The sequence below is a fragment of the Callithrix jacchus genome, chromosome 14 (genome assembly GCF_049354715.1).
Source record: "Callithrix jacchus isolate 240 chromosome 14, calJac240_pri, whole genome shotgun sequence".
NCBI lineage: Eukaryota > Metazoa > Chordata > Mammalia > Primates > Cebidae > Callithrix > Callithrix jacchus.
The window spans coordinates 82,267,063-82,282,387 of NC_133515.1; the positions used below are offsets into that span (position 1 = coordinate 82,267,063).

The window sequence follows — 15,325 nt, forward strand, 5'->3', positions numbered from 1 at the left end:
GCTCACGCCTGTAATCAAAGCACTTTGGGAGGCCAAGGCGGGTGGATCACGAGCTCAAGAGATCGAGACCATCCTGGTCAACATGGTCTCTACTAAAAATACAAAAAATTAGCTGGGCATGGTGGCGCGTGCCTGTAATCCCAGCTACTCAGGAGGCTGAGGCAGGAGAATTGCCTGAACCCAGGAGACGGAGGTTGCGGTGAGCCGAGATCGCGCCATTGCACTCCAGCCTGGGTAACAAGAGTGAAACTCCGTCTCAATAAATAAATAAATAAATAACCCAATGGTTTCACCTCACATTGAAGGTGTTTCACAACCTAGCTCTAGTCTAGCATTCCCAATGTAACTGTCCACCTTCCTTTCACCCTAAAAAACTAAACTCTTCACCAAATCTCTATTCCCCCAACACACACACACACACACACACACACACACACACACACACCCTCCTGTATTTCCAGAGCTTTGTTCATACTCTTCACCTGTCGAGAATGCCCCCACCACTGCCCTTCCTTTGTCTATCCAAGCCCTAACTGTCGTTCAAAGCCAACTCCAACATCTTCTCTTCATTGTCCACCAAAGATAGAAAGGGTCTCTTTGGTCTCTATATAACTAGTGCTTTACATATAAATTGCTAGGTATTTCTTTGATATACAATATTGTTAGCTCTGTCTGTGTTTGCTTCACGAGATTGCCATGATACAAATGGGACTATCTGCTGACCTGCTGCTACATCTTCATTCTTTGGCTCAGTACTATGTACAAGCACATTAGCATATATTTAGCTGAAAAAAAGTAGCTGAAGATACTATTTATTCACCCATTCAACAAACATTTATTGAATACCTAATATGTACAGGGCACTTGTATAGGCACTAGGAAAATATAACCAAACCATACAGATGAAAATTGCCATCTTCATGGGACTTGCATTCTAGTAAAGACAAAATGAAACTTTTTTTTTTAAAGTAAACTATACATAAGTGTTATGGAAAAATAAAATAAAGCAGGGAAGGAAAGTTAGGATTATAAGGTGGGGGTACGATGTTAAATAGAATGATCGTGGAAGGCCCTTTTGAGAAAGTGACCTTCAAGTAGACCTGAATGAGAGTGGGAGCCAGGTATGTGGATATCTGGAAGGACATTCCAGGCAGAAGAAGACCGAGGCAGGAATGTACCTGGCATACTCAAAGAAGGAAGCGGGCAATGTGGGGTAAGAAAGGGCAGAATTGGAGAAAGGAGGGAGAAAAAGTGCCAGGAACTTCTTCTGGGGAAAGCCTTGAGAGCCATTAAGAGACAGTATTATGACATCTGACCCGAGTTTGAAAGATAAATTTGGATGTCCTTTGAGAATAGGCAGATGGGCAAGGAGAAAGGCAGGAAGATCAATAAGGAGGTAACATAATTAACCAGGTGTGAGACAATGGGGATTTGAACCAGGATGGCAGGAGCTGGTAAGAAGGAGTCTGATTCTGGACATATTTTGAAGGCAGATCTGCTAGGACTTGCTGATCAATTAGATGTGGGGTATACGGGAAAGAGGAAGTAAGCATGACTCCAAGGTTGGATGGGGTTGCTGTTATAGGGATAGGGATAAGCCTGGGAGGAAGAGGGATTAGGAGTGGGGAAAACACTTCAGATGCTGGAAATGTAAAGTTGGAGTGAGGAATGAGGAGATCACGTAACAGTTAAGTACTGGCGTCAAGTTCAGGAGAGAAGATGGGAGTGAAAATAAAATCTGGGAAGTTGTCTGAAGTGATGAAATCAACACAAAGACAAGGTCCAAGGACTAAGCCTTTAGGGCATCCCTAGGAACCAGCAAGGGAGCCTGAGGAGCTGCCAGTGAGGCAGAAGGAAAAGGATAATGCTAACGTGCTGAGAACAGACTGTGCCTGCAGAGAACAATTCACGTCTGTGAGTTTCCTGACACTGATTTAACTGAGACTGTGGCAAGCTAAGGGTGGGAATGCACTTACCCAACTCATAAGGGAGTTGCAGTTAGGGTAAACTTTAGGCAGAAGCTTCTACGATATGCAAGGATATAATACAGTTTTCCAGAAAAGTAAAATTTTAAAAACAACATTGAGTTCTCACTTCTACCAAAAACCAGAAATTTAAAAAATAGAGTGATAATCAAATTAGAGGAAGGTTTCTCAACTATGGCAATGGCGAAATGTAGGCCAGATAAATTTTATTGTAGGGGCTGTGCTGTGTATTATGAGACATTTAGCAGCATCCCCGGTCTCTACCCACTAGATGTCAGTAATGTATTCCCACACATCCCCATTGTCAAAACCAAAAATGACTCCGTAAGTTGCCAAGTGTCCTCTGGGGAACAAAAATCATCCCCAGTTGATAGCCAATGAGTTACAGCAAACTGTCAACAAAAACCAATTCCTAATTATACTCTAAGCATCCTTGCTGTCAAATACATTAGTTTCTGCTGATATTCTGTACTTAGATCTGTCCTACTCTCTTTCCTAGCTTTTTACCTGATTTAGAAGGTTCTAATTATATTCACCATCCAGAGTAAGCAAAGTAAGCAATTAGCTCAATCTGTCATAAAAAACACACTTCTGATGTTTTCAATGTAAAAGGCATTCCCTCAGTTATCCAATTCAAAAATGACAATTTCAGCACAGCCATGTTCACAGCAGCGCTATTCACAACAGTCAAGAGGTGGAAGCAAGCCGAGTGTCCTTTGACAGATGAATGGGTAAACAAAATGAAGTCTGTACACAGAATGGAATAGTATTCAGCCTTAAAAAGGCAGGAGGTTCTGACACATGCTACAACATGAATGAATCTTCAGGACATTAAGCTAAGTGAAATAAGTTGGTCACAAAAGGACAAATACTGTATGATTCCACTTTTACATGTTAGTTACCTGGAGTAGTTAAATATCGTAAGACAAAGCAAACGGCGGTTGCAGGTGTCAGGGTGGGGAACGAAGAGGAAGTAGGGAATTGCTTAATGAGTACAGAGTTTTGGTTTTACAGGATGAAAAAGTTCTGTAAATTGGTTGCCCAACAATGTGAATGTACTTAACACTACTAAACTGTACTTTCATTTTCATTTATTATTTATTTATTCATTTATTTATTTATTTCAGAGATGAGCTCTCACTATGTTGCCCAGGCTGGTCTCAAACTCCTGAGCTCAAGTGATCCCCCTGACTCAGCCTCCCAAAGTTCTGGGACTATAGGCATAAGCCCTACGCTCAGCCCTGAACTGTACTTTTTAAAATGGTTAAGATGATAATTTTTCTATGTTTTTCACTATAATTGAAGAAAAAAAGACAGTGTAGGCTCAAGAGTCAGACCATCTGGATTCGAATACTAGCAAAATGCCTAATAAGTTACCTGGATCATAGTAAGTGCTTGGTGTCACTAATTATAAGTTAGTATTTTAACTGGTGATTACAACAAGTCAGTGTGCATGTTTTTCTTTTCTTTTTTTTTTTTTTGAGTTGGAGTTTCGCTCTCGTTACCCAGGCTGGAGTGCAATGGCACAATCTCGGCTCACCGCAACCTCCACCTCCTGGGTTCAGGCAATTCTCCTGCCTCAGCCTCCTGAGTAGCTGGGATTACAGGCACGTGCCACCGTACCCAGCTAATTTTTTGTATTTTTAGTAGAGACGGGGTTTCACCATGTTGATCAGGATGGTCTCGATCTCTTGACCTCATGATCCATCCGCCTTGGCCTCCCAAAGTGCTGGGATTACAGGCGTGAGCCACCACACCCAGCCGGCATGTTTTTCAAGAGCCACGATTGACAGTTAGTTACATGCGCCTTTGATTGGTGAAATGGGAAGGCAGTTTGGTAGAAAATTAAATAAATTTTGGTAGAAAAAAATGACCATTTCTAATAATAAAATCATTCTGATAATATTTAATATCATTAAATACAAAATAAGATTAATCTCTTTTCACTCAAAATTAGATCCGCTCCTGTGGATTTATCAAAATGCAGACCCTTTTGTACTATTTTTTCAAACCTTTAAGAAAACTTTTAAACATTTAAATTTATTTGTGTGTATATAAATACACATTTTTCTTAAAATGATCAAGAATTCATTCTATATGTTATCTTATTTATATAAAGGCTTTTCTTTCATTACTGATTTCAGCAAACACTTGCAAAGTCCTAAGCTGTCTGCAATTTGATCTCATATTCATTTTCTTCCTAACATATCTGTTCAAAATTGTACCTAATTTTAATAGCTGTATGTCAGTTAAGGACAGATAAGGAAAAAATATATAACAAAATGAAACAAAGTTAAAGCAATAGAATTAAATTATTAATTAATAATTTATTAATGATTAATTAAAGTAATAGAATTAATTATTGATAATTTATTAATAATTAAAGTAATAGAATTAATTAATTAATTTAAACAAACCTTACCTGTCTGATTTTTTGCAACAAGTAAGTTTGCAACAAGCAAGAAGTCTATTAGAGAATAAGTTCTTAGCTGTCAAAAACAAACTCATCAGTTATCAGGTTAGAAAATGGATACTCGCAGCCGGGCGTGGTGGCTCATGCCTGTAATCCCAGTACTTTGGGAGGCCCAGGAAGACTGGGTCAAGGTATTGAGACCATCCTGGCCAACATGGTGAAACCTCATATCTACTAAAAATACAAAAATTAGCTGGGTATGGTGGTGCACCTGTAATCCCAGTTACTCAGGAAACTGAGGCAGGGAATTGCTTGAAGCCAGGAGGCGGAGGTTGCCATGACTGAGATCGAGCCACTGTACTCCAGCCTGGGGACAGAGCAAGACTCCATCTCAAAAAAAAGAAGAAAATGGGTACTCTTTCTGTAAGATCAAAGCCAAAGAAATGCACAGTGTTGAGAGCAGTAGGGGTTATGAATTGTCTAACCTGCATGGGATTAATCTTGACCGAGCGTTCGAAGCACTCTACACACTCTTGAAACTCCTTGTTCCGAAGATGAAGGAGGGCTTTGGAGCGCTGAGCACGAGCACTGCGGTACTGGGACAATTCCCAGGCCTTGTCATAGCAAGAATGGTCTCCAAGGACATCTCCAAGCAAACAGTATAAACTTGGCATTTCTTTTTTCTCCAGCTCTTGTCTAATGATTTCTTCTGCCTAGAAATAATGAAATTGCATCAGAGTGATTAATTGCTACTTTTTTTTAGCGCATGCACATCTTAAATCTCACACAATCCAAATTTTTATTTTCAACGTTTGCGATTTCTTATTTCATACATCAAGGACACAGGCTGAGTAAGAGGACCAATACAAAATAAATACAGGCATACCTCAGAGATATTGTGGGTTTGATTCCAGACCACGGCAATAAAGTGAATATTGCAATAAGGCAAGTCACAAAGTTTTTGGTTTCAGGAGTATAAAAAGTTGTTTTTGGCCAGGCGTGGTGGCTCATGCCTGTAATCCCAGCACTTTGGGAAGCTGCGGTGGGTGGATCACTTGAGGTCAGGAGTTTGAGAACCACCTGGCCAACATGGTGAAACCCCGTCTCTACTAAAAATACAAAAATTAGTTGGGTGTGGTGGTAGGTGCCTGTAATCCCAGCTTCTTGGGAGGCTGAGGCAGGAGAATCACTTGAACCCAGGAGACAGAGGTTACAGCGAGCCAAGATTGGGCCACTGCACTCCAGCCTGGGTGACAAAAGTGAAACTCTGTCTCAAAAAAAAAAAAAGTTGTTTTTACACTATACTGTAGTCTATTAAGTATGCAACAGCATTATGTCTAAAAAAAAACTGTACACAGCTTAATTGCTAAAAAATGCTGACATGGACATGAAGTAAGCATGTGTGGTGGAAAAATGGTGCTGAGAGACTTTTTCAACACAGGGTTGTCACAAACCTTCCGTTTGTAAAAGGCGAAGTATTTGTGAGGTGCAATAAACTGAAGTGCAGTAAAAAGAGGTATGTATCTAAGGTGCAAGTAACAGAAAGGAGTGAGGAATAAAAGAACACTGCTTACTGGCCCTCGGGAGTCCTCGAGGAAAGGCGTGGAAGAGAGCTTTACTTCAAGATGTCAGGTGGACCCATTACCTGCTCCAGGTGTCACCACTGTGATCATTTTTTAGATCATACCTTTCATTCACCTCTACCCAATGACAATGAAAAGCACGTTTTTCCTGTTTCAAAATGGTAAGGTTGGGGAGCCTGGGATTGCTGAGGAATTTATAAAGGAGGGGTTTTTAGCAATGCCTATTGAATTTTATGTAAGTTTATATACAATTTAATAGGCATTGCTTAAAACCTACCTCTTAATCAAACTACACCCTACCTCACAGATAAAACTTGCCCATACTAGACCTATCTGATTCTAGACAGCCCATTCACTTTAGAAATTTAAAAATCATCCTCAATACATTGCACAGGGTTAGGCATTATTCTCATATGCCCACAATTTGGAGCTACTTCATCACGAAGGCTAATTGTGTACTTGTTGCTACCACTCCTCAACTCCCTCCCACCACCATGTCCACCACCCCATTTCTGATAAACTTCAACATAGAGCGAGAAGCATAGTAGTAGCTCTACTTTTGCATCCTCACACATGCACCTTCAAGTAAACAGCAGTGGTGCTGCCAAGGATGCTAAGACAGCCATTGCCAAAATGGACATGCACACCCTAGAAAGGCAGCCTTTAGTAGCTAAAATGAGACTTTAAAGTCCCTAACATATGTTAGTCGGCAATCTGAAAGTCTGTATATTTGATTTTCTTTAGATGAGCATACCTATACTCCTTAAGCAGTCTAATTTTTGTGAAATCTTTTAAAAGAGGCCTGTGCTTCTAAAAGTGTCTTTGGATGTTGGCTCCTCTGCATTTCTGGTACACAATGAGTTATGTATGCTTTTAGACCTAGTCTGAAAGTGAAACTGGAATTAACAAAACAGTTTCTAAGAAAAAATACTTTTAAGTTCCAAATAGTCAAAATAAACCTAAAGTTTTAGAATATAATCCATGAAATTCCTCTCTTCATACACAAATACAATAGCTATTAAAATATCTAACAAATACAATAGCTATTAAAATATCTAACTTTATAGGTAACTCTAGTCACCTATAAAGAGATGTATTCAACCACAGACTGTAGCCACAGCAGAATTTTTGCTGAAAACATCTTACCATGTGGTTGAAGGCATTTTCTTGACAGCCTGGCATGGATGGTATGGTACCCACATCACCTCAGCTATTCTGAAGGCCAATTCACCTAATAAATTCCTTTCTGCGTCAGCCAGTAACTGTGTTCTATAGTAGTCTGTAATTAAACAATGACCATTATAGTGACTGGGTATAGAAATGATTGCAGGCAATGTACTCCTGGGAAAAAATGGAGATGTGTGATGGATATCTGATCTGGGTGGGTTTGAAGACAGAGAGGCTGCAGTGATCATGAGGAGGTAAAACACTGGTAGTCCACGATATCCCGTGATGAAAGAATTACTTCAATTATCATGTGTGGTAACAGAACTAAGACACTTACCTAATGCATGGCTTTGCATACTGAGTGATAGGAGATTATGGGGGATACAACAACTGTGAGGTAAGTTGGCTGTTTCCAAGTTCGCAAGACAGCTCAAAGAAAGCAAATGACATTCAGTGTTTTAAATACCCCAGGTCAGAGAACCAGGGAATTTTTTATAATTATCTAAAAGAATTTATTTTTCCCTGTAGCTACCAACCTGGTATGGCCAAAATCAAAGGTAGGTAGGATACTCCTGTAGGATATCTGTATTATAATGTAGAATGAATTCAGTTTCACTAGCTCTTTTATTTTTTCTTTTATTTATTTTTTTTGTTGAGATGGAGTCTCGTTCTGTCGCCCAGTCTGGAGTGCAGTGGGGCGATCTCAGTTCATTGCAACCTCTGCCTCCCAGGTTCAAGCAATTCTCCAGCCTCAGCCTCCCGAATAGCTGAGATTATAGGCGTGTGTCACCATGGCCAGCTAATTTTTGTATTTTATAGTAGAGATGGGGTTTCACCATGTTGGCCAGGCTGGTCTGGAACTCCTGACCTCAGGTGATCTGCCCACCTCGGCCTCCTAGAGTGTTGGGATTACAGGTGTGAGCCACCGTGCCTGGCCCAGTTTCACTAGTTCCATGTGAATGTTACAGCATTTGGGCTGGGCATGGTGGCTCACGCCTGTGATCTCAACATTTTGGGAGGCCAACACAGGCAGATCACTTGAGGCCAGGAGTTTGAGACCAGCCTGGCCAACATAGGAAACCCCGTCTCTATAAAGATACAAAAATTAGCCTGGCATGGTGGCACACGCCTGTAATCCCAGCTATTTGGGAAGCTGAGGCAGGAAAATCGCTTGAGCCTCGGAAGCAGAGGTTGCAGTGAGCTGTGATCAAGCCACTTGCACTCCAGCCTGGGCTACAGAGTGAGACTCCATCTCCGAAAAAAACAAAAAAATGGTTAGGGCATTTGATTTGATTAATCAAGTATGCTTTAATCTTCCACTTTATTTTTTCTATTGGCTTTCAGTTATATATCATTTATTATTCTTAAGCGATTGATCTGGGTGGGCTTGGGACTATGGTAAAAGTAACACTATGTGACTTTCAAAGCTGGGCAATAACAGGCCAATCAGCCTCTGGGTAGTTCTCTTAGAATCCTCGCTTGGAGTCCTGATCTGCCACATAAGCAGTCCTGTGAAGAAGCCCAAGCCTATTCATGTGGAGAAATCCCACTGAGAGGCCCTGAGATTAGGAGGAGAGCTGCCCAGCCAGTCCCCAAGTGTCCGAGTCCCGCCACCATCTGATTGCAACTACATGAGTGATGCCAGACCACTGCTCTGTCAAACCCTTCCTAAATTCCTGTTCTACAGAAACCATGAGAGAGAAACAAATGATTGCTGTTGTTTTAAGCCACTAAATTCTGAGTAGGTTTGTTACAAAGCAATAGGAACTGCAACCATTGTTTCAAGAAAGAAGGAAAGTCTAGTACCAGTTACTTCATCCTGGCCAGGAGCTGAAAAGGGCATTGATTATGAAAGAGCAACATCCAAGAATTTCAATAGAGACATTTGGGATCATTTAAATAACAGAAATTCCCCAAATCTACTAAGTTTCCTATAACAGCAGAGTATATCTGATAAGACTAATGATACTTTGCTTAAAGACACCATAATGATTGTACCCTTCCATCCCTCATTGTCCCCAGACATAAAAATAAACCAACATGCAAGAAGAAGAACAGCAAGATTTTGTTAATTTACAGAGGAAAAACCTTTGGACCACATGGTAAAAGAGATTCTAAGCATGCTAGACCAGAGAGGAAAAGGATCATAATTTAAATCAGGCTGGATTAAGATATTCATCAGAAATTTTTGAATCATAGCGCTAACTCAAGCAGCTGGGGATGGTTCTAAATTATCTGCTCCACTGCTTGACTAAAATCTGGACTCAAATGTGGCCAAAACTAAACAAAGTTGAGATGCCAGAAATTCCTTTGTGCTAATGTAGAGGAAGGCGTCCAACAACTTAGAACAAAAAGGCTGTTGTTAATTTATCACTTGCAACCTGCTCATCCACCCCTAACTATGTCCCTACTAGGGCCCAGGCGTTATCCTTTTACATTTTAAATGGGAAAACCAGGATTTTTGAAAAGTGCTATGGTAGATGTTCTGTGTAAGCTGGGGGAAAGCTTGGAGGTCCTTTTGTTGAAATGGGCTTCCTGATTTTAATGAGGGTGATTAGAACCCAGAGTGAGAGAGACTTGCTGATGGCACTGAACCTGGAAGCATGATGAACACAGTTATTTGCAATAGGCATGGCCACAGTGATAATCAGAATGGTTGGACTAGGATGGATCTTAAGTAGTGACTGACTGATCCTGAAACCTCAGTTCCAAAACAGACGGGCAGCTGATGAAGTTCAAACTTGATATGTATAACATTAAAGAAAAAAAGTCTAGGTTTGGCGACCAGATGCCTGACCTGAGTCTCCATTCTAAGACATTGTCTCTCACCCAGTTCCTATCTTTGAGTCACTTCAAGGACTCATGGCCTTTAAAATAAAAATAAACAAGAAGCCAATACCATTCAGGAAGGACTCAGAATAACATAAATTATGATATATCATAGCTCTTCCCCAGTGTTTTCCAAAGAAGTAAACATAAATATTTGCCAAATAATTGTATCCTGGGGAACTAGAAATACCCCATCGGTTTAGGATTAACTCTTAATATTAACCCTTTGGGACTCAGAACTTCACTATGATGAGTGGGTGGGTTAATGAAAGTCTGTCCATCCCATAGCAGGCCCAGCACGCTTCTGAATCTACCTGGTGGTAACTTCTCTAGTTCCCTTCTCTTCCCTTCACTGTCAATACACAGTGAATTAGATATACTGAGCAATCAGCAAATCCTCTCGTGAGTGCAACTACAGTATAAAGGGCCAAGCAAAAACCCCTGAAGTGTATGTCCTCTTCTCAAAAGAAAAAACTCAAGGCAACACTGCATATCTAGTAAACCAGAGGTTAGTGCCACTATCAAAAACGTGTGTGTATATCTGTGTGTGTGTGTGTGTGTGTGTGTGTGTGAGGCTTAACCTACCCATTTAAGCTGAGAAGAAAAAAAATGGGTCCTGCTAAATGTCATGGATTATTATAAACTTAATGCAGTGGTGGCTCTAATTACAACTACTGTTCTGGACATGATCTCTTTGCTGGAATAAATCATTACATGGGAAGCAGGGTACTGATACAGCAAATGTGCTTTTCTCTACACAATAACCAGACAACACCAGATATAGCAGCCTTTTACCAGCACAGAGAAAAGCACACTTGTCCTATCTTGCCTTAGAACTACATGAACTTTGTAATATGATTTAATCTGCAAGGACCTTGATTGTCTCACCAACCCATGGCCTTGATGACATCATGCTAACAAAACACAAACTAAGATTTAAAAAAATACTGTACCCAGGTCAACTGAAAACCAATAGGAAATTATCATATACTTGATATTATTACTTGTTATTAGGAAAATGTTGAATTTATAAAAATTCATTTGATATGTTACCGCTAAAGAATTCATCTATTAAACAAATCAAGGTTTGTAAAGTTAAATGTTTAATTTTATATGTTGTAAGAATGCTTCAATAGCTAAACCCCTTTTGAAGAAACTTTTAAAAAATTTCCCCATGTCAGAAACTCTTCTTTAACTATGTAACCCAATCTATTGAATAATCTATACCTACTACTATGTTGCTACTTTCCAAATAAGTAAATTCCCAAGTTAAACAACTAAACCCTTGCATAGTCACATGTACTGAATTATGCTAGTCAACTTGCTTAAACTGGAAACTATGTTTCCTAAAATCCCTTTTCCTTCTGATTTCATGTTAGAGTTCATCATAGGGGAACCCATTAAGGATTTGAAAGGCAGAAGGGAAGCAATAGCCTTTACTCTTGGAAAATTGTCATGGTCTAATATGGTAACAAACAAGATGTAGAGATGCTCTGCAGATCCCAGATCCCATGTTCGGTGTGTCTACCTTTTTTTCCAACTTCTGGCCCTGCGGACCTACAGCAAGCCCAGGCTCCCATGAGACATTTGCTGTGTGGACTCACAGGGTTAGTAGCTATACAGATATAATGGCTTTCCATAGACGCCTCCACTACCCCCTCGCCCTTCATGGTCCCATTTCAATGGCTGAAAGCTGGCTTCTTGAATTTCTCTGTGAGTTCTGACTTACCCACTTGTAACAACGCTTCAAGTGAACTAGTCAATGACTATTGCCCTGATCTTCTGACTCCCCCTTCCATGCCTTCATTCCCCCAGCTCTTCTCACATTTGTGTTAAGATTCAACTGCTTTAGTAAACCCCTTATTCCCAAAAATACTCAAAGTGGCTCTGCTTTCATAAAACAGGTCTAAGTGACAAATCTTTTTTTTTTATTTCTACCTTTTAAACTTCTTATGTATCCTTCCATTTGGTAGTAATATATAGGTTAGTTTTTATACAGGTCACTGTTAAATGGATGATCTCATGTAATCTGTACAATAATTCCAAGTAGTATATATATTAACATGTCCATTTTTGAGAAAAGGATATAAAAGCTGAGATTTCTTGGTCAACTGGTCACCCACAACCCAAAAAACACTAAGTGAAAAAGCAGGAACTTCATTCTAGGTTCAATACCATTCCACAGGCGACAGTAGCAAACATAATGGTATAAGGACATCTGAAAATTCCCTCCACTATAAAATAACCAGAAAACTGGCCAAAAGTGTCAGAATCAACTTTTTCAGAATTCTGAGAATTACCAAAGACTTGCAATAATACAGGGAGCATTTATTCAAGAGAAACAGCTAAAGTTTGGGAAGAAGAGCAAGCTTCGTGGCATTTTAACTTACACCACTCCAATCCCCTGTTCTCCAGTTCTGTAGTAGCCTTGAAAACCAAGAGCCTGCAATAATCATGAAAACTAGTTGCCTGGCAGCCATCAGAGGGAGCAGAATGGGTCTGAAACACCTTTAAAGATGCATTCCCAGAAAACTGTCGTCATATGCCCTGTCTAGTGGTTCCTGGGAAAAACTTACTTGCGGCCGGGCGCGGTGGCTCAAGCCTGTAATCCCAGCACTTTGGGAGGCCGAGGCCGGTGGATCACGAGGTCAAGAGATCGAGACCATCCTGGTCAACATGGTGAAACCCCGTCTCTACTAAAAATACAAAAAATTAGCTGGGCGTGGTGGCGCGTGCCTGTAATCCCAGCTACTCAGGAGGCTGAGGCAGGAGAATTGCCTGAACCCAGGAGGTGGAGGTTGTGGTGAGCCGAAATTGCGCCATTGCACTCCAGCCTGGGTAACAAGAGCAAAACTCTGTCTCAAAAAAAAAAAAAACTCACTTGCAAGGCTATCTTTATTTGACCTAATTCTAAGCTTGTTCAGTGAAAAGCCTTTAAAAAAAACAATTAGAAATGACTAATTAATTTTAGAGCTGCCTGAGGTGGTAAATAACAGTTGGGGCAAACAAATGCAAAGAAACAAGAAAATATGTTTATACAGGGAAAAAGCAATCAACAGAAACTATCCCTAAAGATGCCCAGATATTAGACTTACTAGACAAAGACTTAAAATCAACTATTTTAAGCATTAAGAATATAACTTGGGTTGGGCGCAGTGGCTCACACCTGTAATCCCAGCACTTTGGGAGGCTGAGGCGGGCAGATCACCTGAGGTCAGGAGTTCGAGACCCACCTGGTCAACAGGGTGAAACTTCGTCTGTACTAAAAATATAAAAATGAGCTCGGCATAGTGGCGTGCACCTATAATCCCAGCTAACCAGGAGACTGAGGTAGGAGAATCTCTGGAAACCCAGGAGGCAGAGGCTGCAGTGACCCAAGATCGCACCACTACACTCTAGCCTGGGCAACAGAGCAAGCCTCCATCTCAAAAGAAAAAGAATTGTTAGAATAAAGGGATATTTTTATAATAAAATGTTCACTCCATCAAGAAAGATATAACAATCACAAACATATATGCAGCTAAAAGAACTCCAAATTGGATGAATCAAAAACTGAAAGAACTAAAGAGAAAAACAGATAATTCAACAACAATATTTGGAGATGTTAATACCTAACTTTTAAAAATGAACAGAATAACTACATAAAAGATGTAAGTAGAAGATTTGAATAATGCTATAAACCAAGTAGACCTAACAGACATTTAAAGAAAACTCCAGCCAACAGCAGAATGACAGGCCACAAAACAAGTCTCAACAAATATGAAAGACTGAAGTCATATAAAGTATGTTCTCCAACCACAATTAGATAAAATTCAAAATCAATAAAAAAGGGAATTTTGTGGAAATTAAATAATGCCCTTAAATAATCAATGAAATGAAGAAATTACAATAAAATTAAAAACATTTTGAGATCAATAAAAACAAAATCAAAATATGCTGAAACTTACGAAATGTAGCAAAATCCTGATTCAATGGAAATTTATACCTATAAATACTTATATTGAAAAAGAAGATCTCAAATCAATAATCTAACCTTCCAACAAAAGTAACTAGAAAAAAAAAAAAAAAGAACAGCAAACTAAATCCAAAGCAAGAAGAAGAAAGGAAATAAAATTACGGTATATATTTTAAAAAAGAGGATTGAGGTCGGGTGCGGTGGCTCAAGCCTGTAATCCCAGCACTTTGGGAGGCCGAGGCAGGTGGATCACGAGGTCAAGAGATTGAGACCATCCTGGTCAACATGGTGAAATCCCATCTCTACTAAAAATGCAAAAAAAAATTAGCTGGGCACGGTGGCGTGTGCCTGTAATCCCAGCTACTCAGGAGGCTGAGGCAGGAGAATTGCCTGAACCGAGGAGGCAGAGGTTTTGGTGAGCCTAGGTCGTGCGATTGCACTCCAGCCTGGGTAACAAGAGTGAAACTCCGTCTCAAAAAAAAGAAAACAGCAAACTAAATCCAAAGCAAGAAGAAAGGAAATAAAATTACGGTATATATTTAAAAAAAAGAGGATCGAGGCCGGGCGTGGTGGCTCATGCCTGTAATCCTAGCACTTTGGGAGGCCAAGATAGGTGGATCACTGAGGTCAGGAGTTCAAGACCAGCCTGGCCAACACGGCAAAACCCCATCTTACTAAAAATACAAATAAATAAATAAGATCAAAAAATAATAGAGAAAATCAACAAACCAAAAGTTAAATCTTTAGAATCAAAGTACTAAAATTAGAAAGAAGAGACATTACTACCAATCTTTCAGAAATAAAAAGAATTACAAGGAAATACTATACTCCCCAGGTATCCTACACTGAAAATAGGATCCAAAGCTCACACATAAAATCATACTCTCAAAGAATCTGCTTGGTTAAAACATTCTACAAATATTTATTCTACTTCAAACTATACTATATTATAGATTGTGAAGATTTACCAGAGTCCAATACCTGGTATTCTGCAACCATTGTAAAGAAGACAAAATAAATATTAACAGTTCCCAACTTAAGATGGTCTGACATACAATTTTTAAATTTACAGTGGTACAAAACCAATGTACATTCAGCAGAAACTGTATGCCAAGTACCCATATAATCATTCTGCTTTTCACTTTAAACTGCACAAGATATACAACACTTTACTACAAAATAGGTTTTGTATTACATTACAACTTTAAGCTCAACTTTAAGCTAATGTGTTTTGAGCACATTTAAGGTAGGCTAGGCTAAACTATGATGTTCAGTAAATCGGGCGTATTAAATACAGTTTAGATTTACAATTATTTTCAACTCACAATTTGTTGGGAGGTAACCCCATTTTAAGTCAAGAAGCATCTGTATATAAATGAAAAATTAAATCATA

General features: G+C 39.6%; 1 protein-coding gene across 4 annotated transcripts in view; it reads right to left on the reverse strand.

Moving 5' to 3' along the window:
- Positions 1–15,325, reverse strand: part of TTC27 (tetratricopeptide repeat domain 27) — a 198,691-nt gene that overhangs the window by 64,724 nt on the left and 118,642 nt on the right. For all 4 annotated transcript variants that reach the window (XM_078349511.1, XM_035272835.3, XM_078349512.1 and 1 more), the window contains one exon: positions 4,884–5,111. In XM_078349511.1, the coding sequence (XP_078205637.1) occupies positions 4,884–5,111 (228 nt within the window). The remainder of the gene's footprint in view (positions 1–4,883; positions 5,112–15,325) is intronic.